This window comes from Eulemur rufifrons, chromosome 25, assembly GCF_041146395.1.
Source record: "Eulemur rufifrons isolate Redbay chromosome 25, OSU_ERuf_1, whole genome shotgun sequence".
Taxonomy (NCBI): Eukaryota; Metazoa; Chordata; class Mammalia; order Primates; family Lemuridae; genus Eulemur; species Eulemur rufifrons.
In genome coordinates, this window is record NC_091007.1 from 9,191,620 (window position 1) to 9,217,599 (window position 25,980).

A 25,980-nucleotide genomic window follows, 5' to 3' on the forward strand; every position below is an offset into this window, starting at 1 on the left:
AAATAAAGGGGGACTGGAGGTCTCCCTATGGAAATATTCAAACAGAGCTGAAGGGATGACGTTTAGATCAGTGTCGCCAAACTACAACCCACTGGACAAATCTAGTCCTACGCTTGTTTGTATACAGCCTGTGAACTAAGAAATGCTTGTACATTTCTAAGTGGTTGGGGGAAAAATCAAAAGGAGAATAATATTTTGTGATACACAAAAATTTATATGACATCTGAATTGCCATGTCCATAAACAAAGTATTATTGGAACACGATCGCACTGCCTATGCACTTAGAAAGGGACAGGTGAGTCACTGCAACAGAGACTGGGTGGCCCTTTAGAGAAAAAGTCTGCCAGCCCTTGTGTTAGACAAGTATAGGTGCCACCAATGGAAGTAGCTGATGTTGCATCTATAAACCAAATCCCTCAAAGCAAAGGACAACACACAAGTTATTAGATGGAGTAGAGGTACGATTTGTGTTTCCTTTTTTTTTTTTTTTGAGACAGAGTCTCACTCTGTTACCTGGGCTAGAGTGAGTGCCGTGGAGTCAGCCTAGCTCACAGCAACCTCAAACTCCTGGGCTCAAGCGATCCTCCTGCCTCAGCCTCCCGAGTAGCTGGGACTACAGGCATTCGCCATCATGCCCGGCTGATTTTTTCTATATATTTTTAGTTGTCCAGCTAATTTCTTTCTTTCTTTTTTTTTTTTTTTTTTTTTTAGTAGAGATGGGGGGTCTCGCTCTTGCTCAGGCTGGTCTCGAACTCCTGAGCTCAAATGATCCACCCGCCTCGGCCTCCCAGAGTGCTAGGATTACAGGAGTGAGCCACCGCGCCCAGCCTGTGTTTCCTTTTAATACCAACTTGCTAATTTCCTGTTGATGGGCCAGAACTACGTGCCTTGACACTTGGCTTTCCTGGACATGTGGTTCGCTCTTTTTGTCTCTGGACTTTGATTTTAAAGAATGGGCTATCCCGGACTTTTTTTTTTTTCAGAGGAGTTTGATCAAACAGAAGCCCAGGACTAACACCCGTCTTGGAGTAGACAGTCCTGCTGGTGGGTGGCGACTCTCCCTGCTCTGTGCAGGTTATAACGATCAGCAGAGATTCTGAGGCCATTTCAGCTCTATTGGTCAACGCACAGTGCTTAAGGAAATGAATGACAAGATTCAAGTCCGCAGTTTTACAGGGTGATTAAAGCCGTTCCCAGGTTCCCAGTCGTTAAGTGTTTATGTTTTCCCAACGCAATATCCTAAGAAGGAAAGCGGAGGTGGGATATTTGTGCTGTAACACTCTAGGAGAGGAATCTCCCACCAAGACAGCATTTTGTGCTTTGAGGGGCAGGGATTAAATTGAGAGGAAAAGAAGGTGTCCCCGTACTCGCTAGGACCGTCAGGTTATCTGCAAACATAAATCACACTGCAGAGGTGATTCCCAGCTCCACGAGACACATGAGCAACCTGTGAACAAACCTCAGGACAGTGGCCACGTGTGACACTGGGCTCTGATCTCAGCTTTTTAGTAACCCCTGAGCTTTTCACGTGGCACAGAATATCCTCCGTGCTATTACTATGTCTTCTCTGCCTGGTCTATCTGCTTCAGTTGACAGGTTGCGAGTTGGATCTCATCCTTAACACACAATATTAATAAAGTATCCTTCTATAAGGGACAGGCAGAATAGTCTCTTTTAATAGAGAAGCTAAGGGATGACATTTTAAAGCAAAAACAAAAAACAAACTTTCGGAAACTCACCTAGAAAAATCTCCCTTTGCCTCCTGTAGGAGAAAAAAAATTCAACATCAGTGAAACACACTAAGCCAGACTTTAAAACACATTCTATAATCGTGACATTTCCTCTACGGGGTAAGGGCAGCTTCATCCTATTTGCTGATGTGTACAAGTAAGAAGGAATGTGTGCATTTGTCACTTGAATATGACACATGAAATTAAACTTTAGAAAGTTATATACAAAGAAATTGATTTATACTAAAAAAAAGGCCACATTTCAACCTCTGAGTCCTGGTCTAACTGCTTCTAGTTTAAAGATTCTGAAGCTGAACGTGTGTTGGGATAGAACTATCTATTTCTTCTGTCATTCTCTGTTTTGCTTTGTATTGTAGGCTATTTCCCAATTACACTGAAGACTTTGGAGGCAGAAACAGTGTAAACTTTAGTGAATCTAGCATAATCTTTTGAATAAAGTAGTTGTTCAATAAATACTTATTGAAGGAATAAATAAACAATATAATTTCAACTTATCTTGTCATTGTTCCAGCTAATACACTGCAACATCTTTTCTGTATAAGCTACAGAGCTTTTCCTTGTTTTTCTAAGGGGCACAAGGTGATTCTTTGGCAACTAATTCTAGCTCTTCACTTGGCCTTCCCCAGGGTGGAGGCACCTCCCCCCCCAATGGAGTCATTAAATGATCTCCGTTTCTTCCAGGCTCAGGTTAAACATACAACTTTCCTTTACAGCGAAATGCTGTCTTTTATTTTTTATTTATTTATTTTTTTTTGTTGAGACAGAGTCTCACTTTGTTGCCCAGGCTAGAGTGAGTGCCGTGGAGTCAGCCTAGCTCACAGCAACCTCAAACTCCTGGGCTCAAGCGATCCTCCTGTCTCAGCCTCCCGAGTAGCTGGGACTACAGGCATGCGCCACCATGCCCGGCTAATTTTTTCTATATAGATTTTTAGTTGTCCATATAATGTCTTTCTATTTTTAGTAGAGACGGGGTCTCGCTCAGGCTGGTATCGAACTCCTGACCTTGAGCAATCCACCCGCCTCGGCCTCCCAGAGTGCTAGGATTACAGGCGTGAGCCACCGCGCCCGGCCGAAATGCTGTCTTTTAAAATTTTGAAATCCTAAGAGCCCCTATTCATGGCCATGATATCAGTGTCCCTAAAAGCTCTCTGCAGCTTGTGGATGGAAAAGTTAGGACGACAAACAGTTATCTGATAGAGCCACTGGCCTGGCCATGCATGCTAAGTCTCATTTCCTCTCTCTTCCGGGGATGGCCCTGGGTGAGGGGAGAACTTACCTGTAAAATATAGGAAGCTAATTCAAACACCACTTCACTGTCAACGTCAATAAGCTCCTGAAAGGAAAAAACAACAAGGAAGACAAGATTGGTATTTAACAATCACTTTTTTTTTTTTTAATTTAAATGAAAGCTCTCTAAAAAAGAGGCCTGGTTTTCCTTTTCTGAGGAGTTCTCCAGAAGGTCAAATATTCATAAAACATTTTGGGTCCCTGTGGCCACTGTGCCGAATTACTTGGTCCAAATGCTTCCTGATGATGTCTTACAGCCTTTAGCCCAATTGAACTAGTGATCCTGGGCCTACACGATCATCTCAAAGCCTCATCTTTCAATCTTGATGAGCAATGAAGGGGTGGACCAGGCCTCAGCTTTTTACAAACCTGCTCATCTTGTTAATACCGCAGGAGGGTTACTTGATAACCCATTGTGTTTTCTTTGTAAACTCTACTTCAGAACTAGCAGCAAGGCTTTATTGCAAGAAATGCTACAATGGGATTGTGACTCCTTAGATTAAAATTACAATTAAACAAAATCTTAAAATATTGTTCTTTTTTTTTTTTTTTTTTGAGACAGAGTCTCGCTCTGTTGCCCAGGCTAGAGTGAGTGCCGTGGCGTCAGCCTAGCTCACAGCAACCTCAAACTCCTGGGCTTAAGCGATCCTCCTGCCTCAGCCTCCCGAGTAGCTGGGACTACAGGCATGCGCCACCATGCCCAGCTAATTTTTTCTATATATATTTTTACTTGGCCAGATAATTTCTTTCTATTTTTAGTAGAGATGAGGTCTCGCTCTGCTCAGGCTGGTCTTGAACTCCTGACCTCAAGCGATCCACCTGCCTTGGCCTCCCAGAGTGCTAGGATTACAGGCGTGAGCCACCGCGCCAGGCCTAAAATATTGTTCTTTAGTCGGACCAGCCACATTTCTTTCACGTGCTCAACAGTTCACCGTAGCGAGTGGCTACCATATTGTCAGCACAGACGCAAAGGGCATTTCTATCATCGTGGAAACCTCTGTTGGTCAGCACTTTTATAGAGTCAAATTTAAAAATGCATCTGTCTTATTAGTTCTTCCCCCAAATACTTAATTGTTATTGAGGGACATAGTCTTAAAAGAACTTAAACCTTTCCTTAGTTTTTGAAAAAAATCCAATTTTTTCCCCCCAAAATGTATAGACTTCCTATCTTTTTTTAAACAGATTTATTGAGGCATAATTGAGACACCCCCAAAAACTGCACACGTGTAATGTACACAGCCTGATGAGTTTGGACACATGCATGTACCCGGGATACTATTATCACAGTCAAGGGCATAAACACATCCATCACCTCCAAAGATTTTCTCGTGTTCTTTTTTTTTCACAGTGAAACACTTAACATGATCTACTCTCTTAATAAACTTTCAAGTGCATGATACTGTGTAGTTATAGACGGCCCATATGTTACAGACAAAGAGAAACCTGGAGTTTATCAGCAAGAATAATAAACAAATTAATTAGCACCGTATTTCTGTTGTCAAGCTAAAGTAAAAATGTCCATCTTTATTTCCCTAGTATCACTGGATCCTATGGTGGCTGACTAGATGGCAGAGAGTCAGAGAGATTTAGAGACCAGCTAGCCTGACCCTGTGATTTTATTGAGAACAGAAATCCAAAAACGTTAAGGGACTTGCCCCAAATCCCAGGGCCTTAATGACAGTTACAGGGTCAGGAACGAACCAACTACGTGTCCAGTATGGGGCTTCCCTGAGTGTCTGAATTCCCTCAAATCAGTCACGACTCAGTTTCAGCCAACGTATTCTCAGAACAATAGCTATAATCAAAATTAGCTGAAAAAGAGTAATTGTTCACTTGCCTTACACATCGAACTCTGATTTGTGGATTTCCTAATTATTCTGGGGGACTCACGAATGGGCCCCTTATAATTTAAAACAATGTGTTTAAACAAGTATCTTTTGAAGGAGGGATATCATTCAGGCTCTTTGAGGCCTGCGAATTTCAGAGATGGATAATAATATTTGCTACTGAACTGCCTTAGACCACTAAGAGGACGAATAAGAGCATATGGAAGAGTTGCGGACAATCATTCTTTATGTTTAACCAGCTGAGAGAGCTCTATGGCCGCGGTGATGGATACAGACCGTCAGTGCTGGGACGTGAAGGAATGTTTGCAATTGCAGTCCTGGGATTACCGGGTCCCATCAGAGTGTAAATCATTTAACAGTGCACAAATGACTTAACAGGAACACTGACCGGGGCTTCCACGACAGACCATTTCCACTCTCACTATGTTTGTTTCCAATCCCACCTGGGAGCGTCTCGGCATGCACTCGTTAGCGGGTTGCCGTGTGTGTGCTTTTCCGTCAAACATTGACGCCTACGTGGCTGCCAATGGTCAACGGTGGGCTAATATTTAACATCCGCCGTCTAATCTGCAACTGAACACCAACCACCAGAAAAGAACCCTTTGAAGTGCGAACATAGCTTTTAATCCGCTGTTTGATTCATCTGCTAAATGCAAATGTCTCTAACTGTGTAGGGATGGGGGGAAGGAGGAAAGTCTTTTATTTTATTTTTACACAGCCCATTCCATGCTACCAGGAGCACCGTTGGTGAATATTAACTGTAATGTACTATTATCCACAGGAATGCTACCCAAAATGCACCATTAAATGTCTAACCTGACTGACCCAAGTTCTCTCTCTTCCCTCGGGGTAAGTAGGAACTAGCACCTTTAACTAGGGCGAGTTTCCACCTTCCCTGACCTTGACAATCTCCCAGTGAAGACATTAAAAACAGCAAGAGCTGAAATGCAGCCAGTAAGAGGAAAAAAAGGATTAAAGAATCATGTACCCCAGACACTGCACACACTTGCAAAGTCTGATGGAAAAAGAGCTGCATTGTTATTTCTTGCCACTCCTATTCAATATTTATTGAGTTCGAGGATCGCCTCGCTGCATGTCCTCAGAGGAGTCGACATAGCGATCTAACAGGTGTGTACACGAAGCAATCTACACATGGTGGGAAGACACATCCCTAATTGGTAAGAGACTTCCACATCCGGCAGTCTTGGCCCGATTCCCTGATGTCTCTTGTTAATAATACTTTCCCCCCTTTTATTAATATTTATACCTCACCCACCGAGGTGATTTCATCCTTAAGATTACACCGTGACAACACAGAGCAGCAGACCTTTGGCCACTCCTCAGATTTCCCGTTGTACTTCAAAACCTGAAAGCTGACTGACGGCCCCTCGGAGGAGTTAAGAGATGTTTCCAGGGATTTTCCTCTGAGAAATGTGCTCCCATGTAGCATCAAAACCAACTCCACCTTCGCCTCTTCTGACTGCTCTGGCTACTCAGAGGTGGCTTCTTTTATGAGTTTCTGCTCAAGCAGAGGAAGTAAACAGAAGGAGACCCACAAAGGGTGCATGCAAAAAATCCCACCCTTTCCTGGAGCTTTGGGTTTTCATTTAACTGAGGACAAAATGGGAAAACAGGAGGAGGAGCAGAAGTCTCTTCCAAAAGATGCAGGGCAGTTTCCATCTATCTGGCATATGCAGAAGCGGCAGTGTGATGTTCCTCTGTGCTTATTCAATCCAGGGCTCGGTGCTGAAGCCCCCAAGGCTCTTTGTGCTGTTTAGGGAGGGGTTCTGCAGGGTGGTTTTCTGAGCGAGCATCTTGCCTGGGAATCTAGGGTGGTCCGGTGGGCATGTAGTCATTTCCCCTTGAGACTACTTGGTAAGAGGGAACTACAACGTCTTTGGGTTACTGTGGTCATTGGGTGTGCACTTTGGGCATCTGCCTTCCTTACTGCTGAATAATGTGTGCTTTCTTTGATCTTTTGAAAACTGATATGGAAAGACAAAATGTGACCATCTGCAGGTATGTGCATGTGTGCTCGGAGGAGGGTGGGGGGTGGCCCCCTTCCTCCCATTCAGCATCGTTTTATCCCAGGTGACTAAGTGGCTGAAGGAAGAGGCCTGAGGTCATTCATCAGCAGCATCATGGGTAACAACATTCTCAGGACGATTCCCATTGGAAGGTCTCCAAGAGTTCCTAACAAATGGCCCCACGGGAACCCCAAGTAGCAGGTGTTATGGATGTTCTCCAGAAGTCGTGCGAGCTGGAGGACCTCTCCGCTGTGAGGGACTCAGAGGTGGTGGTCTTTACGGTCAACCAAGAATCTTAATGTAAAGCATTCCTTCATGCTCTGAAATTACAGGAATTTCAACTCTCACATAAGACGAATGAGATTATCACGTTATAAAATGCAATTGACGACCATATGGTAGGTTGAGAAGATTTCAACGAGGACAACCGCTGCAAAGTCCACTCAGAGCCACATGCAGGGATGTGCAGGGCTTTCCTAACGAACGCTCGACAACTGCTACCACCTTCCTCTTACCCACAAAACATCTAAAGATTATAGTATCTTGCCCTTCTCCCTAAGATCACGTCTACTTTCACCTGAAAGTTCCACGTTCTAGTCCGGCTAGCGAGCCCAACGGCTGGGGACGTTGACTGAATCACTTGACTGCCTTGAGCTTCATCTCCCTTATCAGAAATGGGGATAACAATTTCTCTTCGAATTATTTTACTGGGTTTGGTGAGGCATAAATGTAGACGTGATTTGAAAACACGCTACAAAATCAGGTTTGTATTATTTAAGTCCACTCATTGGTGTCTATAGATGATCTGAACTCCACAGTTTTCCTCTGTTCTTCAGCATTTCTTAGTATTTATTGGAATATTTAGTAAGTATTCTTTTTAAAGAGATGGGCAGTGTGTGTGTGTGTGTGTGTGTGTTTGTGTGTACATGTGTGCATATTGGTCACCGTGTATGTGATGTTCACTGACCGGCCGTGGGGTGCCCACATTAAACACTGGCTCTTGGGTGCATCTGTGAGGGTGTTTCTGGACGAGGTGAGCACGTGAACAGGTGCACTCAGTCGACTTCCCTTCCCAGAGTGGGTGGCATCACCCAATCCTCTGAGGGCCTGAACAGAACAAAAAAGCAGAGGAAGGAGGAATCCCCTCTCTGCCTGACTCCTTAAGCTGGAACATGGGTCTCCTCTTGCCCTCGGTGCTCCTGGTCCTAAAACCTGGGTTAGAACCTACACCTTGGGTGCTCCTGCTCTCAGGCCATTGAACTACGCCACCCATTTTCCTGGGTCTCCAGCTCACAGACGGCAGATCAGGGGGCTCCTCAGCCTCCGTAGCCGCGTGAGCCAACCCCTCGCAATAAATCTCTTTCTATATGTCTGTATGTATCTTACTGGTGCTATTTCTCCGGAGAACCCTGACTAATACAGTGTATGTTATTAAAGTGGGTCACACACGGTGCCCATACTTAGCCCAACTTGCTCTCTTCCTTCCCCTGGCTGTGTAGCTGCCTCGTTGCACAACTCACCGTAACTACGAGAAATCGCCCCTGGAGAAGCAGGGGCTGCGGAGCAGGAGGAGACTGCTGCGATCTTGCACGATTCCTCATTCTCAGCCCTTTGCCAGGTTCTCAGCAGTCAAGTCCCTTCACGTTTGTCTAACGATCCAAGGGGCGCACGCTGTCTGCACTGAGCCAAGACCCTCGTTCTGGGGCACTGGGGTTTCCCGTGCTGCCCACGGCATACAGCCCACGTCAGGACCCTAAGGAATTGCAAATCTAGAAGTCACAGCACAGCCAAGACGATGGGTCCATGTGAGTTTGTTTCCAGAGAGCTGAGAAAGTGCTTCTGTCCTCTCCTACTGCTCTCTGTTCCACAGGGGCATGCACGAAACCTGCATCCATCAAACTCAGAGATAAGCACTAGGGTTCCGGAGCTAAGATTTGTTTATTTATCCTACAACTTTAAGATAAATAATTTGTGGAAATCCTTCTTTTTTATTTTTTTATTTTTTTTTTATAGAGATGGGGTCTTGCTATGTTGCCCAGCCTGGTCTCAAACTCCTGGCCTCAGGGGATCCTCCTGCCTCAGCCTCCCAAAGTGCTGATATTTATGTTGGTTCCTTTGTCCCGTGGGACTTGATTCTGGGCTTTGTTTCTCCCACCTACAGATGAGATGCTACTATCTGCTCATTAGCAAAGCACTTTGAAGATCTTGAATAAGGACAGTTTATTTCACTTTCAGTAAGAAGGACAGCATTTAGACCTATATAGCAAACGTGGCCCAAGGATGATCACTTAACCTTCAACGATCTGTGACGCTCCCAGACTGACACAGCCATCTCAGCTGGGCAAGATGCCCCTGTCCCCGCCCCCCGCCACACACCGGCACACATAAAACAGGAATTTTAAGCTTTTTCTTTTCTGTCATGATCTGCCCTCAGTGTGTGCAGGGAGGAATCAAACTTGGCGATTTCCCAGGAAATATGCAAATTCTTACTTTTGGAAGGTAATCAATTAAAAACAATTTCCTGATCCTTGACTCTGTGCCGAGTACAGCGAGAGGCTGTGGAAAGTGATCCTAAACATCCGCTCAGAAAAATGCTGACACCGACTTCTCCATGGCAACCGTGGGTCCTGTTTCTTTGGTTATCATTACTGGGTAAGGCAAGGGTTCAGATCAAATATAATTTAAATGTGACAAATATATTTAAAGGGTAGATTGCTAATCCCTTTCAGGCCAGGGCAAAGTAATACAGTTAAAATATGAGATTCCTAAGAGCCATTTCTCATTCTGAACAGCCACCCAACCTAAATCAAATAAGTATCAAATTACTCCTCTGAGGAAGTGAATGGAAACAGAAGTTCTTTGAATGTGAAAGCCAATTTCCTTATCTCTCTGAAGGTTTGTGTGTGAAGAGGATTGGGAGCTGGAGCTAAGATTTCTTTCCCTTATAACTTTAAGATATATAATTTGTGGAAATCCTTCTTTTTTATTTATTTTTTTTGCTAGAGATGGGGTCTTGCTATGTTGCCCAGGCTGGTCTCGAACTCCTGGCCTCAGGGGATCCTCCTGCCTCAGCCTTCCAAAGTGCTGGGATTATAGGCATGAGCCACTGCTCCCAGCCTAAAAATTAAATAGACACTGTCATTTTATGACCTAGCATTTGTTGTTTGCAAGGCTTTGGGAAATTACTTTGTTGACTGATTTTTGATGGTGGTTTCATTTTGTCAGTGCAGAACAACGCAGGGCAGGCAGGATGCAATGCTGCAGTCTGGAAGTGGAGGAAGAGGTGGGATGAGAGTCCACGCCCACTGAATCGCTCCCGTCTTGTGTGACAAGCCCGCTGCCTCCTGCGGGGGCTGACTGATGGGGCCTTCAGGTGGGCATGGAAGGAGACCAGATAGAAAAGTCTTCGCGTATGTCTCTTCCCAGGGAACACACAACATCCCGGGCAGACTTCCCGTGGGAGTTTTCCACAGATCTGGACACAGATTTCTAAACAAGTGGTTTCCACCCCCGGCCATAAATTTTCTTCCCACCACCCAGACGTCACCTTAGTAAGTTAAAACACATCAGAAACATCGGATCAAGTAGGGTAGCGGGGAATCCTATTCCACACTTCCTCCTGCCTCCCCTAAAGCAAATGAGTCCAGCCCTGCTCTCAGGAACATATTTTAATTTTCTGCAACTTGGATAGATGAGGACTATACTTTCCTGCTCTTTTTGTAGGAAATAGATGTGAGGGAAGAGAAAGTGAGAGAGAAATCTACCCTGGTCGTGCTTCCTGCTTCCTGGTAAAGAAAGACAGGAAGGTGGGAAGGTGGGAACGTGGGATTCCTGATTTGGAGATGACAGGTTTGCTCTCTGGAGAAGACGAGCAGGAAGCTGAGATGAGACAGGCGGGAAGTGCAGGGAATAAATGGAATTTGATACCCAGAACGGAGGCTACTCCCTCCCCCAAACCCTGCACGTGGGAGGCCATGCCCCAGGCAGGACGTGGGAAGGGTCTTGTCTGAGGAGAAGGAAGAGCCACAGCAAAAAGATATCCAGACCCTGATACTTGGGGTTCCCCATGGAAAGAACCAGCCTGAGACCGGATCACTCCACAGGGACACACACCAGGTGACTTCAGCGTCCGGTTGGCTCCTAAGTGCCTCACTCTTAAGTATGAACGGACAGAACCAGGACCAACAGACAACTGAGAAACACCTCCTATGGGAAACAGAGAGTCCAAAACAAATAAACAGGAAAAACAAAGAACTGGAAAGAAACAGAATAATCACGATTTAAGAGAGGCTACGATGTTCCTAAGACAAAAACAACATAAAATGAAAAAAGAGAAATCAGATGATGTGAAGGAATTCTTGGAAATTAAAAAACAACAGCAAAGGTTCAAAAGTCTAGAGTTGAGATTAAAGATAATACAGACAAAATCTCCCAGAAAGTAGAACTAAAAAGACAGAGGCGGACAGCTGGGGAGAGGTGGTGTTGAAGCAGGTGGCTGTGCCCAGCATCTGATTGACAGGGTTCCAGAAAGAGAGGACAGAGACAGCAGGGGAGAAGATACCGAGGAAATAATACAAAAAGATCCCCCACCCCCAAACTGAAAATGAATACAAGTTTCCAGACCAAAGTGCCCACTGAATACAAAGCATGATAAATTTATAAAGACCCACATCAGGGCACAGCCCCTGAAACTTCAGATCAAGAGGGACAAAGACGAGATCCTGAACGGTCCCACTGTTGGAGGGTTTTGGGGGTGTCACATACAATGGATAGGACGGCAGACTTTCCCAGAGCAACAACTTTCATATTCTGTGACAAATCTTCCTTCTATGTCTCTACATCTAGTCAAACTATTCATCAGATATGAAGGTAGAATAAAGACTTTTTCAGACCCGGCAGGACCCAAACGTTTTACTTCCCATATGCACTTTCTCTGGATTTACTACAGGATGTTCTCCAAGGAAACAATGATGTAAAACATAAAAACAAACAATGATGTAAAACATAACAACAGGAAGACTCAGGGTCTGGGAGACAGAGGATCCCGTGCAGAGCTGGGGTGAAGGAAAGACCCCCATGTGGAAGGGTGTCCCCGGGGGAGGCTCTGCACGGGCCCAGGGCCACACTGGAGCATGAGGTTGGGGGGTCCAGGAGGGAGGTCTCAGAAAACAACAGCAGCAGGAAGACCAACCAGAATCGAACCAAAGAGAGGAACTGAAGAATTACCTGATGTGTTTGGAAATTAATATTGGTAGACGTTTGGGAAATTACAGAAGTTTTTGGAAAAAAGTGACAGGTGTGTAGAAACTGAACAAGTAAAATGAAGGCAATTATTCCCTTGGGGTAAAACAACTGGTTGTCTAAAACAGGAACCACAACCACAGGCTGCTACTTAGATTAGTCATAACAATGTCATGCTGATGACTATGGCTTTAAGAATCAAGTCATTGCCATACTGCGGAAAATGGGAAAAGGGAAAGTGTAGGTGATGGTATGGGACACCCTAACCCTCACCCATCTTAACAGGAATTCAACAAATCCAAAATGGATACATCAAGAAACAATGTCCTGTGCCAATGATTTATAGACAGAGAGGCAAATACTAGAAGAAACTGCTGAAATTGTTGCAAGTAACAGGACTTGGGGGGAGGGGACTCTTTCAGAATAAGCCTCAGAGAACCATTTGACTTTCAAACTACATGATACGTGTCTTTGATAGAAATAAATATTATTACTTTAAAAAGTGAATGAAACTAGACTTTGAAGAAGCAAAAATAAGCAGCATGTTTTACCTGGGTTAACTCAGATTCTCAGACATGGTAAGAATCATTCCCCAAGAATCAAGGAGGGACTTGATATTAAACCTGCGCTGGGTAAACCCAAGCCTGCGGTTGGGTCATTATCAAGGCAGGTTCTTCGGGTCTGGCCCCACCCTGTGGGTTCTCCAAGGCCTCCAAAGTGCCAGGAGGCAGCGTGGGTGGCACAAAGACAATCACAGCCAAGAGAGACGACTCAGGCCGGAACCCAGCTAGCTAACAATGCGCCTGGCACGGCGCTAAGAACTTCCCAAGAAGGTTGTGGGCAGGGTCTTACGATATCCTTGCTCAATCAAAGAGGAATATGAAGCTTGGAGACATTGCTGAAGGTGTCCACATTTATTGCATTTACTAAGTGGCAGAGGTGGGAAGCGAAGCCGGGTCTGCCCCACGGCAAAAGTAAACTCCTAATCGCTCAGCTCCACGCCTCCCATTACCTTTACGCATTGACACAGGTTACACGGCCTGTCCAGCCAACTCCAGGTCCTCTGTCTTTAACTAAGTCATTAATCTCTCTCAACAGTCATTAATCTCTCTCAAATCTCTCTTTCCCCTGGAAAACCAGGGGTTCTCGCTCTAACTCGCTCAGAGTGTCTGAGGCTCAAATAAGATGCCACAGGTGCAAAATTTTTTATGAATGCTAAGTACCAATTTATGCAAATGAAAAAAATTATTCTTAATCACCAGAGGGAGATAAGTGGCCTTGTGATGCTATTTGGTCTCCTATATAAACCTGAGAGAAGCCATCCCTTGTTATTTGCAGTCATTTGTGGGCCCAAGTTCAAGGGAAGATTTTGAGAAGAAAGAGCTGGGTTTTGGGATGCCATCCAGCAGGCAGGCTGAGGCTGTTGCCACCTTGATCTGAAGTGCGGCTGGCGACAAGGCTATCATCACCTCCACCTGGGGAATTTGTAATATTAAGTTCTGGGATTTATTCTGCTTTTGTATTTTCCCTAAATACCAGAGTCCTTGCAGCATACATGATGTTCAGAAGCCCTGTCACCTTCAGCTCACATTTGGGACAAGACGGAACTGAACATCCCCTCTCCGCCTTTACCCAGGTATCTGCACAGCTTTGGAGCCACTGTTTACTTGAGAGGCTCAAGAGCGATTTCATGGGTTCAGCGACTTTTCTTCCACTTACTTCACTGCCCAAGGCTGCCACCTGGTGGACAGTGCTCACTTTTCATTTCCGAACTTTTTCAAAGTGCTTTTTCCCATTCATTGAAAAAACCATCCGATACTCTCATGGTCTGTAAGGTACGGACGGTTGATATTATTATTAACAGTTCCACTTTAGAATGAGAAAATGGGTGCTTAGAGAGAGGAAGGAATTTGCAAGTAACTGGAACTGCATTTAGTGTCTTTTTCCTCCATTCAGCAAAACTCCAAAAATACTGTCATCGGAGTGTTCTGGGTTTGAGCCCAGATTAAGTCCTGGCTCAGTGACTGCCACCAAGTGAGGTCTCTTCACGGAATCGAATTTGATCATTACCAGGCCCTCCGTTGCTTTGAACATTTGCACTTGGTAGATCAATTCTGTGCAACAAACGTGCTCAAATCCTTCCAGAAGGAAAAGGGACAGCTGATATATACCATTTCAACTCCTGCGTGTGTGTTTTAAGGCTTAGGGGGTTGCTGCAATCCCCCAAACCTGAGTGTAGTTAAATATGAAAACACAGGCAGCAGGATCTCCTCAGACTCCTTTGAATATATCCATCAGCCACTTTACAAACAGGTGAACAGGGAGAGTCTGTCCCGTCCCCGCCCCCCCCCCCCCACCACCGCCAAGGGCACGGCACAGCCCGGGCCACTCACTGGGTATGTGACCTCGGGTGACCACCCCCTTGCCACATCTTTCTTGTTGGAAAACAGGAATAAAAAGCAGTATTCATCTCAAAAGGCATAAAGACTCAATCAGACAATGGACATCAAGCCCTCGGCAGGTGATAAGACTACACCTTATGTGAGCTTCGTGGGATTAGCTGTTCTCCCAACCCTAAAAAGCAGCCCTCAGGAGGGAGCATGAAGGCTGCACTCATGGGACGTAACATGCACAGGGGGCAGCCAGGGGAGCAGGTGTTTCCTTTAAATACGTTCTCCTAGTCGTGGTTCTTACCTCGGGTGGTGTTCCGCAAGCTCCTCTCCCAGGGGAGAGAGGGTGTGCTGGAAAGGTGTGTGGGCATTTGCGTTATCCCATGAAAGGAAACACTCCAAGCACATGGGCCAATTGGATACAGTGCAAGGGACTGTCCCACTCAATTAAGAATTGTCTCTTGACTAGGCCAATAAGCATATGAAAAGACGTTTAACATGACCAGTCATTAGGGCAATGCAAATCAAAACCATAATGAGATATCACCTCATATCCATTAGGATGGCTATTACTTTAAAAACAAACAAACAAACAAAAACCAGAAAACAAGAGCTGGTGATGATGTGGAGAAATTGAAACCTTGATGCACTGTTGCACGATTGGTGGGAATGTAAAATGGGGCAGCCGCTATGGAAAACAGTAAGACAGTTCCTCAAAAAATGAAAAGCAGAACTACCATAGGATCCAGCAATCCCATTGCTGGGTATACACCCAAAAGAACTGAAAGCAAGGGCTTGAGGAACTATTCAGGCAGCCATGCTCATAATGGCATTACTCATAATAGCCAAAAGGTGGCAGCCTCCCAAGTGTCCATCCACAGATGAACGGATACACAAAACGTAGTACATACACCCAGTGGAATATTATTCAAGCTTCAAGAGGATGGAAATTCTGACACATGCTACAACATGGGTGAACCTTGAGGACATCATCCTACGTGAAATAAGCCAGACACAAAAGGACAAATATGTACGATTCCACTTATATGAGGGACTAGAGTAGTCAGAGTCATAAAGATAGAAAGGAGAATGGTGGCTGGGGAGGGAAGAACGGGGAGTTGTTTAGTGGATACAGAGTTTCAGAGTGAGGTGATGAAAAGAATTTGGTGGGTGGTCGTGATGGTTGCACCCACAGTGTGAATACACTTAATGCCACTGAACAGTACTCTTAAAAATGATTATGATCATAAATATATGTGCATTTTACAATTAAGAAAAATTGTCTCCCCTAAAGTGCCAAAAGAATCCCCTTGAAAGATTCTGCTAGATCCCACCCACAAATGGTCACCTATACACATATTTGGTTATAATCAGTTCATTCATATTTGCCAGGCCTAAGTTGACTAGTGTATCTGTCACACTTATCTAGTTTCTTCCCCTGAAAGAGACCTTTAAAGTTAGGCTAAGGAACACCCCCACAAAGCCGGAACCACAGAGACGGATAGGAAGGAATCACATTATTAACCTGATACCTTTAGCTTCAGGAAGTTCTATTTATTTATAATAAAAAACTTATAAATCACTTCTGTTAATCAATAAAATCACCCAAGGGGCAACATCTTGGGATTTCCAGCTTCAAACTACTTTCAGATTTCAGTGGGAAACGGAAGAGGAAGAGGAAGTTCCTACCTTGTAGATGCAGGACTTAGCATTCAGAAAGAAGAGCTCGATGGTGGCGTTATCCTTCAAGTATGAAATGCTTTCTATATAGAACCTGAAAGACAAAAACTGCGCATGAACCACAGAAACAGCTGGCACAGCAAATCAGCTGTTCCTCTGAGCTACACAACTTGAGATGCCACCTGGAACGCCCAATCCTAAAGGAGCAAAAGAGGAAGGTGTCCTCAGTTGTTTTTCTGTGATTCCTTTTCGAGGGCAAACAGCATTTTTCAGGTTCCTCTATGGTGGCTCAGGACTGCCTCGCCCGACAGCTCTCACCATAGCCAAAGAACTGGCCTGCCACCGATTTGGAAGCCCAGACTCTAAAACTGACTGGTCTACTTTCTTTTTCTTTCCCTGCTTTCCGATATTTCAGAATGTTATTTGTTTTCATGACAGCTGCTTGTTTTGTCCTGATCATTGTTGAGTTGGATTTTTAAAAGATAATTTCTTCTGCTTAATCACGCGTCTCTTTGAAATGGTTTACTATGTGTCTTCCCGGGGGTGGCGAAGTGTGACTTGATTTCTGCACATCCAGAGAGCTGGGGCAAGTGTCAACATGGTGAGATATTAATGCATATTAAGCCAAACGAGAATTGGATTTCTATCCAGATGGAGCTTATGGATTTTTTTCCCCCAAGATGAAACATGCTGACATTATTTAGGTTTACACTAAACACGCCTTTACACATCGACTTCCGAGTTGATTAAATTCTTTAATGAGATGATGTGCTTGTACTGTCTAGGGACCAGCCACACTAAAGGAGTGAAACAGGGGGTGGAGGGTGGTTGAGATGCAGCTTTTTAGAGGAGAAGAAGGTTCTGGGCGGTGGCAACCCTGAGACTGGACTCGGAGGGTACTGGGTACCCGGATCTTGGAAACTGAGTGTACCAAGAGGAGGCAGAAGGTGAAACGGGCAGAAACGAGCACTATGATCTAGAACAGCACTACAATCTGACCGCAAGACTCCTGGGGAGAGAATTAAAGACCAGTGATCTAGAACCTTCTCTGTGTGACTTAGGGCAAGTCACATGATCTCGCTGGGCTTCTGTTTTCTAGACTGTAAAAGAAGACAGTGGGACTAGGCCAGTGGTTCACCACCTGAGAAGTCCATTGGCTTTGAGATATGGGAAACTAATTCAAATTACAACAACAACAGCAAAAACAACCAACCAACATTGCCCAAGGCAAACAGAACATGTCTACAGGTTAGGCCAAGCCCACGGCCTACCGGTTTGCTACCTTTAGTCTACAGACTAAATAAATAATGTCTTCTATCACTTTTCAAATGGATCCAGAGGCTGTTGTGTTTAATACAGTATTTGCTCATTTAAATGTGTTGGTGAATCCAGAGTAATCTCAGACATCAGTAGGTTTTCTCAGTCCACAGATATTATCAGTACAATTTCCATCATGTCAGGGTCTATAATTTGCAAGGGATTACAAAGTGGCCCTCACACTTGCAAAGCCCGGGAATGAATGAACTAGTGGGTCACCTTCCACGCCCCCTGCACCCCCAAGCAAGCACACGCCTCCTGCTTTTAGAGCAAGTCGTTTAGGGCACGGAGGCCTCCATACACCTCCGCCACGGCCTCAGAGGTAAAGTCGTACAACTGCCAGTTCTTTAATAACAGAAAACTGAAAGGCAGAAGCAACTGTTACATCTCAAAGCAAAATAAATGAAACTTGATTTAATTTTTTAAAGCTAATCCATATCCTTTAGAAGGGGCCTTTGGCAAAGGGTAGTCAGAATAACAAAATAAGTGGAAGGAAGGAAAGAAAGAAAACACAGGGGAAGGGAGGGGGGGAGGGTAACCCTAATATCAGAACATTAGCAGAAGCCTCCTGAAGTTGACAGCAACCTCAGTACTCTAATAATAATTTTGAATCTAAATCTGCAGGGTCTGAAATAACTTAATTTTAAAAGCAATACCGTCCATCTTTATTTCATTTGCTTTCGTTCTGGAGAATAAAGGAGTGAAGACATTCTACATCCCTCCCCTCCCCCCCATCCCAATTTTCCCCTGCATCGCGTATTAAGAAAACAGAACGCTTCTCTTTTCTTTCCAACTCTCTCATAATGGAAAACCGAAATGAGGCGGCAAATGACACATCTTTGGGGACAGCATTCATTTCCACTGGACTACGTCGTCTGGGTCTGGCCCGAACAGAGGCAGAGCAGGGCCAGGAAATAGCAAGCTTCTTTTGAGATGAAGGAAAAAAAAAAATCTCATCCTTTACACGGAATTGGAAAGTAGTTTCCTGTTCACTCTTCTCACCGAGATGACAGGCTAGAAACCCTGTGAGTTCCGGGCCTGTCCTATTATTGTCTGTTACACTCGGATGTTTAGGCTCATCGTGAATTTCCAGCTGCACCAGGGAACCACCGAGTCAGAAACGCCTGGAGAGAAAGAGACCTCAGACACCTCCATCCGCACGGGGAGAGAGGTACAGCTCACCCCGGGGGTCCAGGGAGACGGGGAGCGTTGATGGTTGGAGTCAGAGTCAAGATTTTCTTTTCTTTTTCAAAAATTCAGTTGTTTTTCTGATGTTCCTGAGCCTTGCCAGAAGTCCTCCTCTCTGCCAGTAGGTGGCGATGTTGCATTTCCTTAACCATCAGTGCGGGGCAGGGAGGGTTTCCTCGGTTCACAAAGAACATTCCAGGTCTCTGGGAAAGCCCAGGGAGAAGAATGCTCTTAGAGTCAGAGGGTCCGCATGGACGATTCCAAGTCTGGTTCTGTATGAACCGTGTCTCCATGATGCTGTGACATCAGGGGCCCTGCCGTCCTTGGAGGGACTGTCCGGCCAGGGTTGGCCAATTCCTGGAGACGGCAAACCGCTCCCCAGTGAGCACGACTTTCACGAGTGACACACTCACTAGCCCACCTCTCCCCACACCTCTAGGGGCTCTCACACCCAGGGCCACTATTCCCCTGCTCCAATCACCCCAGGGACACGTACCAGACAACTAGGGACAGCCCTGTGCCCCAGAGCAGGCTGGAATCATTCAGACTAGCCAACCCTAAGTCTGCTCACCCGGCCTCGCCTTCCCACGGAAACCACAGTAAAGGCCCCTGTCCACACTCGCCCCCACTCCCTCTGGCTCCTCCCTGTGTCGTCCTGCGTGGCGTGGCGTGGCATGGTGTGGCATGGTGTGGTGTGTCGTGGCGTGGCGTGGCGTGGCCTGCCTCCTCCTCTTCCAAACTGTAACAAACTATCTTTTCCATGGCAGTCCTCTCCTGACCTGCTGGCCTCACCGCAACTGAGTAACAATAAAACCTATGTTCTAAACAGGCTTTTCGGCAGATTTAGCAGGGCTAAATACTAGGGTGTCTTTTATGAGTTAAAAGGAGCAACGCTTTAGACTGAGGGCAACCGTAGCTAAGAGGGTTCCTTGACTCTAGATCGGAGCAACATTGCACTCAAGCCAGCGCAGATGATCCAGGCCTGGGAACGTCTTATCAGACTGTGTGTGGTAGGAGTAAGTATGTACTTCCTGCTTGCATGTTTTTGGTTTATTTTTTAAGACAAGGTCTCGCTCTGTCGCCCTGGCTAGAGTGCAGTGGCATCATCACAGCTCACAGCAACCTCAAACTCCTGGCTCAAAGCGATCCTCCCACCTCAGCCACCTGAGTAGCTGGGACTGCAGGTGCACGCCACCACGCCTGGCTAATTTTTTCTATTTTTTGTAGACACCAGCTCTCACTCTTGCTCAGGCTGGTCTCGAACTCCTGACCTCAAGGGATCCTCCTGCCTCGGCATCCCAGAGCGCTAGGATTATAAGCGTGAGCCACTGTGCCCTGGCCCCTGTATTACATGTTTGAGCCTATTAAATATTCAAGAGGCTTTGCCTGGGTGTGGGGGGAGTGTCCTCCCCTTCTCTGACTCGTGGAAGCCTCCGACTGTGACAGACAGAGCCCTGTCTAGCCGGGTGGCGACAGCCCAGCCAGACAGCATCAACCGGGTCTCCGGCTCGGCTGCCCCGGCTCCTCCTCTCCCGGCGCACATCCACCGCCTTGCTCCCGGGAGGCACTGAGTATTTACAGCAAGTGTTAATTAAATGGCCCAGTGATTTCATTTCATAATGAACACAAATGTCACATTTGAAATGCTGACTTTTGGTAGCAAAAAAAAAAAAAAAAAAAAAGAGCATTACTATAATAATGAGAACAATAAGCTGTGAGTTTCTGCAGCCAAAATCTCTGGCGTTTAGAACGGCAACAGCTCTAAGATCTTAACTGGGACACTCCAGCTGAAATAGAGCAAGTTGTGGGTAGCAGGCACCTCATTTTAGCTCTGTGCCATCATTGTTATTGTGAGTGGCAGGAAATAGCAGCTGCTGTCTCAATCAGCCAGGGACGACACGGAGAATCAGGCCCAGGGACTCCGCGGCACAATCTCCCTCCAGATAAAGCTTCCTGGCATCTCCTCTCTTTCTTCTTTTTCTCCTGCTCACTTCAGTTTATTGTTTGTGAAACCCAGACAAATCTAATCTCTGTTTATTTTCCTACAAACAGTACAGATGATCAGAGCTACAGGGACACTTGGCTGAAGAAGACACAATTGAAGGAACAGTCCAGACAATGTACATATCATTATGAGCACAAACTTGTGCCTATAAAAAGACACACACACACATGTACACACACACACACACACACACACACACGACACACAGACTTCCTTGGGTGTGTAGGTATATTGTCCTTATATTTTTTTCTTGACCTATTTCGTAAGCTTGCCTGGTCATTGTTCTCAAATGTGGAGAACTTGCCTTATGGCCCTAAACAATGGTGTATGGTTGAAAATGACCCTGGTCCTCAACCGACCACTGTATTCAGTTTAGCTCGAGATATATGACACCCTCTCCAAAAAAAAAAAAAGCAAAAAAAAAAAAATGGGTTTCTATGTTCATTCCACACAAGCATCATAATGCAAATGCACAAACACGTGTTTATTGATGCACACAAACCAACGTGCCTTACACACTCACACCCTGCATCTGTACCTACGAGGAACACACCTATACAATGACCTTTCTCCTTGGCAATGATCCAAGACAAACCTGTCCTGCCTTCCCCTTGAATCTCTCTGCCCTCCCCGACTTTTCTGACACCGAACAAAAGCAAAAATGCAGATACCAGGTGTACATACCTGACACAGAAGTATAAAACCACGGGTCCTGACTTTTTAGGGAAGTCATGTTCCAAAACTCTTCGATCTAGTTGAAGCCAGTTTAAGTGTCCCCTGAGGAAAATAAAGACGAATTGGTTAGGGCTTCGGATTTTGCAGAGGCTTTTTAGGATGAGGGTGTATGTGGAACGGAACGTGCTGGATTGCAGGTAATTGCAGACCTTCGCCCCTCACTATTAGCTTTTCGGGATTTGAAGACCCTAAAGGAATTATCTAGGGAATACTGCATCAGCAGGAGACACTGCGTCACCTGAGTCACCTGAGGGGGAAGAAGAGGCATCAGAAAGTCCCGTGGTTGAGACCTGCACCATAATGAAAATTAAACTGTAAGGAGTATCTCAAATAATTACACTTCCATCTACCACGTGACCCAGCCGTTCTACACCCAGGAAAAACGAATGCACCTGTCCCCACAAAGACTTCTGCACAAATGTTCATGGATACTTTATGTACATTTCACAGATACGGTCACAGCCCCCAGCTGGAAACAACCCAAATGTTTATCAACAGCAGAATGGACAGAGCCACTGTGTTACATCCAGACCATGGAATACTAAGCAGTGATCAGAGAACGTACTACTGATAGATTAAGCACGAAGGCTGTCCAGGAAGTATCCAGCCAGGTCACCATTCTTGTCATATTCAACATGGATGGCTGGATAGTTTCCAGACAGCCCTTGTGTATACAGCAACATGATGAATTGCAAAATAATTGTGCTAGGTAAAAGAAGACAGATTAAAAAAAGCCAAGTACAGACTGTAAGATTCCATTTATGTAAAACTCCAGAAAATGCACACTAATTACAGCGATAGAAGGCAGATCAGTCGTTGCCTGGGGGGTGGCTGAGGGGTACAAGAAGAAACATCCTGGGAGTGATGGATATATTCACTGCCTTGATTGCGGTGACGGCTTCATGGATGTGGATGTATGTCCAAATTTATCAAATTGCACACTTTCATGTATGTGGTTTATTGTATGTCAATTACACCTCATTAGCACCATTTTAAAAGGTGAACCATAGAGGTATGTGATGATATACGAATGGAGTCCGTGCTAAATTTCTTCCCTCCCTCTCTCCCTCCCTCCCTCTCCTTTCCTTCCTACACATTCCCTGGCTGCCTTCTCTCTACAGCATCTGGGGATGGGCAGCCGGCAACATGCACACAATCTCCACTCCCCTGGAGCTTATATTCTCGTCAGGAGACAGACACTCAACAACCATGTCCACAACGAATGACATAATTGCTAATGGCATTAGGACGAGTTAGGAGGACATACAAGGGGCTGATCTAGTCTGGGGGTCCAAGAAACACTCCCTGGTGTTTGAGCTGAGATTTGAAGAAAGAGCAGGAGTTAACTTGGCGAAGAGAAAGGGGAACCACTTTCCAGGCAGAGCGGCCAGCACGTGCAAAGGCCCTGAGGTAGCGAGGAAAAGGGTGAACCCAGAGAGAGAGCTGGAGGCTGGTCTTGGAAGTGTGAGGCAGAGCTACGGACCAATTGTGAGCAGAGGAATCCACTCCTCTCCTACCAATCTCAGTCCATATCCTGGAAGGCAGAGTCCCATTATCACTTTACTGAGCAAACTCACACTGAACAGACCCAGTGGACCTCACTACATTTCCCCAGGCGGCTGATGCTATGTGACACCCGTGTTTATCATGCACACACATGTGCAAACGGCTGCCACCTGTTCTGTGGGTAATAAGAAATAAAATCTGTCTGCATCATTATCTAAAAGTGTTTGCTCCCCCAAGCCCATGCTTGCTTCCAACAAAGCAAAGAGAGAAAACACATCAGAGGCTTCCACCCCCTTTTTGAGACTTTACTCAAAATGCACCTTTCTCGCAAGAAAATAAATCCCTCCCAGGGAAGCCCACGCCTGTGGCCACGAGGCTGGGGATGTTTGGATCTGCCTCATGGGGGTGTCTGTCGAAACAATTCTGGCCTCTTTTTCCTCCTTCTAAGAATCTCCAGCCAGAAAAAAAAGATTTCCATTAACTTAATGTTTTTATTACCTTGCTCTGAATACAAGAAGAGTAACAAATAAAAGGAAGATGGTATTTGCAAGTAAAATGAGCAGACCCACCACCCCGGGCCCCCTCTGTTTCTGCACTTCCCAGTGTACAGAACTTACTCTGTGGACGCAATCATTGTCCCCAACTGACTTTTTACACCTGGAAGATGTCAGGAGATCTACCTCATAAGGTAAAAGTGTGCAGGTCGATCAACGGCAAGGTGTTAGACAAATTATCAGAAGCTGCAGCCACTCCCTTCCTGGCTCTGAAAACGCCCCCAGAGTCTCAGCGTCCTCTCTTTGGGCTCAGGCTCTTGTAGAAACGCCACATGCATGCTCTACACCACGGCTCTGCTCACTGAATCAGAGAATTCTTTCTCCACCCTCTTTATCTGAACACGCAGCCACTGTTCAAGGCTGAGTCCAAGCCCGACTTTTGTTCCTTGACTGCGTAAGTCTGGGGTTTCCTTCAAACTTCTCCAGAACTCCCGGTTTGTGTTGTCTACAAGGCATTTGGTGTAAGCTCAGACAATGAGTTAGTATTTTAAAAATATGACCTGTCTCTCAACTAAATTGTAAGTTTTCACCATTTAAAAAAATTATCCCCAAGAATCTAGCACAGTGCCTAGCAAAGGTGAGGGGCTCAAAAGAAGGGTTTGTTCATCGACTGAATGATGGATCACCCACAAGAGCAATCCAGCCCACGACCAGGGAGAGTTAAATATTCATCCTGTGCCTTTACAATATTTCTTGATAAATGGCCTGGTGGGAAGCACCTTTACGTTACCCTCACAAGAGAAATCTCTCAATCACTCACAGACTAGAACAGCACAAAAGCACAGTCATTTTTTTCCGGCACCATGTTACTGGCCACACAGCCTGCTGGGGATTAGACTTGGATCTCCAGGCTGTCACTCACACAGGAAGAACTGCAAGGTGGGACATGTTGCAAGAAGAGCCAGAGACAGGTGTCACTTGGATCCCACTCCGTGGGTCTATCAATTCTTCATCCACGTTAACAGAAGACATAGGTGCATTCCCTCTCTCCGTAACTGCATTCCTCACATTAAATTTTTTAAATGAATGACTTCTTAAGCAATGGATTTAACTGGAAACTCTTTTGTTCCCAGCCAGATAATTGGTTTAGCATTTATCAACTAAATGATCAGAAAGGAAAAAAAAAAAAAAATGACGAGGAAGCAAAGAGAAATGAGGAGGCCGGAATCGCCCCTAAATGGAATAGTCGGCCTCTGAGGACAAATGACTTTCCTTTCTCCATCTCCCCTGCTGAACTCTTCCTCCCCAATTCTGCGAGGGTGGCGGGACGCACCTGCTGGCCTGGCTCTGATGGCCAACGGGGAGGACTTTCCTGCAGCTGGAGCCCTTGCATCCTCGGGGCTTGGGGCCGGGGGCAGGAAGTTGGCTCTTTCCATGTTCTGAGCTTGTAAAAGTCTCTCACTGAAGGGACAGACTGAAGGGACAGGCAATTCACCCAAGGTCCCTTATGATAACTACCCACTATTTGTGCTAAAAGATGGAGTAAAAAGCACATTGGGCATCTACCCAAAGGAACAAAAGACATTCTATAAAAAAGACATCTGCACTAGAATATTTATAGCAGCACAATTCACAATTGCAAAGATGTGGAAACAACCCAAGTGCCCATCAATACATGAGTGGATTAATAAAATGTGGTATACGTATACCATGGAATTCTACTCAGCCACAAAAATCAAGGGTGATCTAATACCTCTTGTATTACCCTGGATAGAGCTGGAACCCATTCTACTAAGTGAAGTATCACAAGAATGGAAAAACAAGCACCACATGTACTCACCATCAAATTGGTATTAACTGATCAACACTTAAGTGCATATATAGCAATAACATTCATCGGGTGTCGGACAGATGGGGGGGGAGGGGATGGGTACATTCACACCTAATGGGTGCAGTGCGCACCGTCTGGGGAATGGACACGCTTGAAGCTCTGACTCAGGTGGGGCAAAGGCAATATCCACAACCTAAACATTTGTACCCCTGTAATATGCTGAAATAAAAAAAATTAAAAACTAAAAAAGAGAGCCTTATAAATAAAATAAAAAAAACAAACACTGGAAACTATCATATAATTCTGGGGCCCCTATGCTTGGCTGCAGTAGGACTTGTTACAATGTTATTTTCTGTTCATCAAGTTGGACCCGAAGTCACATTTCCTGCACCCAACCAGAGGCAAGGATTCCACAGTGCAAAGGGCCTTTTCTTTCCTATTTAACACTTCATGGTCCTGACACATAGTGCCTCCCTCAAATCTTTCCTCTTTCCCCTTCGAGTTAGGGTGGGAGGGAACGCCAAGAGGTAAAGGAGTATTTCCTCTACACAGTTTAACTAAGAGATGCCCGATAGCTTGGTTCCCAATGATTCTCATTGATTTTTCATTTGAGATCGCACATTTCAGGGTGTTTGCCAGCAACGATGCAAAAAGGCACCCCAGTAGACAGAGCATTTTTG

The 25,980-nt window shown here is 45.4% G+C and overlaps 1 protein-coding gene across 2 annotated transcripts in view; it reads right to left on the minus strand.

Annotated features, from left to right (window-relative positions):
- FRMD4A (FERM domain containing 4A) overlaps positions 1–25,980 on the minus strand; it is a 263,393-nt gene that overhangs the window by 84,896 nt on the left and 152,517 nt on the right. For both annotated transcript variants that reach the window (XM_069458721.1, XM_069458720.1), the window contains exons 4-7: positions 21,419–21,511; positions 16,234–16,318; positions 3,029–3,085; positions 1,741–1,763 (exon numbers count right to left, since the gene is read on the minus strand). In XM_069458721.1, the coding sequence (XP_069314822.1) occupies positions 1,741–1,763; positions 3,029–3,085; positions 16,234–16,318; positions 21,419–21,511 (258 nt within the window). The remainder of the gene's footprint in view (positions 1–1,740; positions 1,764–3,028; positions 3,086–16,233; positions 16,319–21,418; positions 21,512–25,980) is intronic.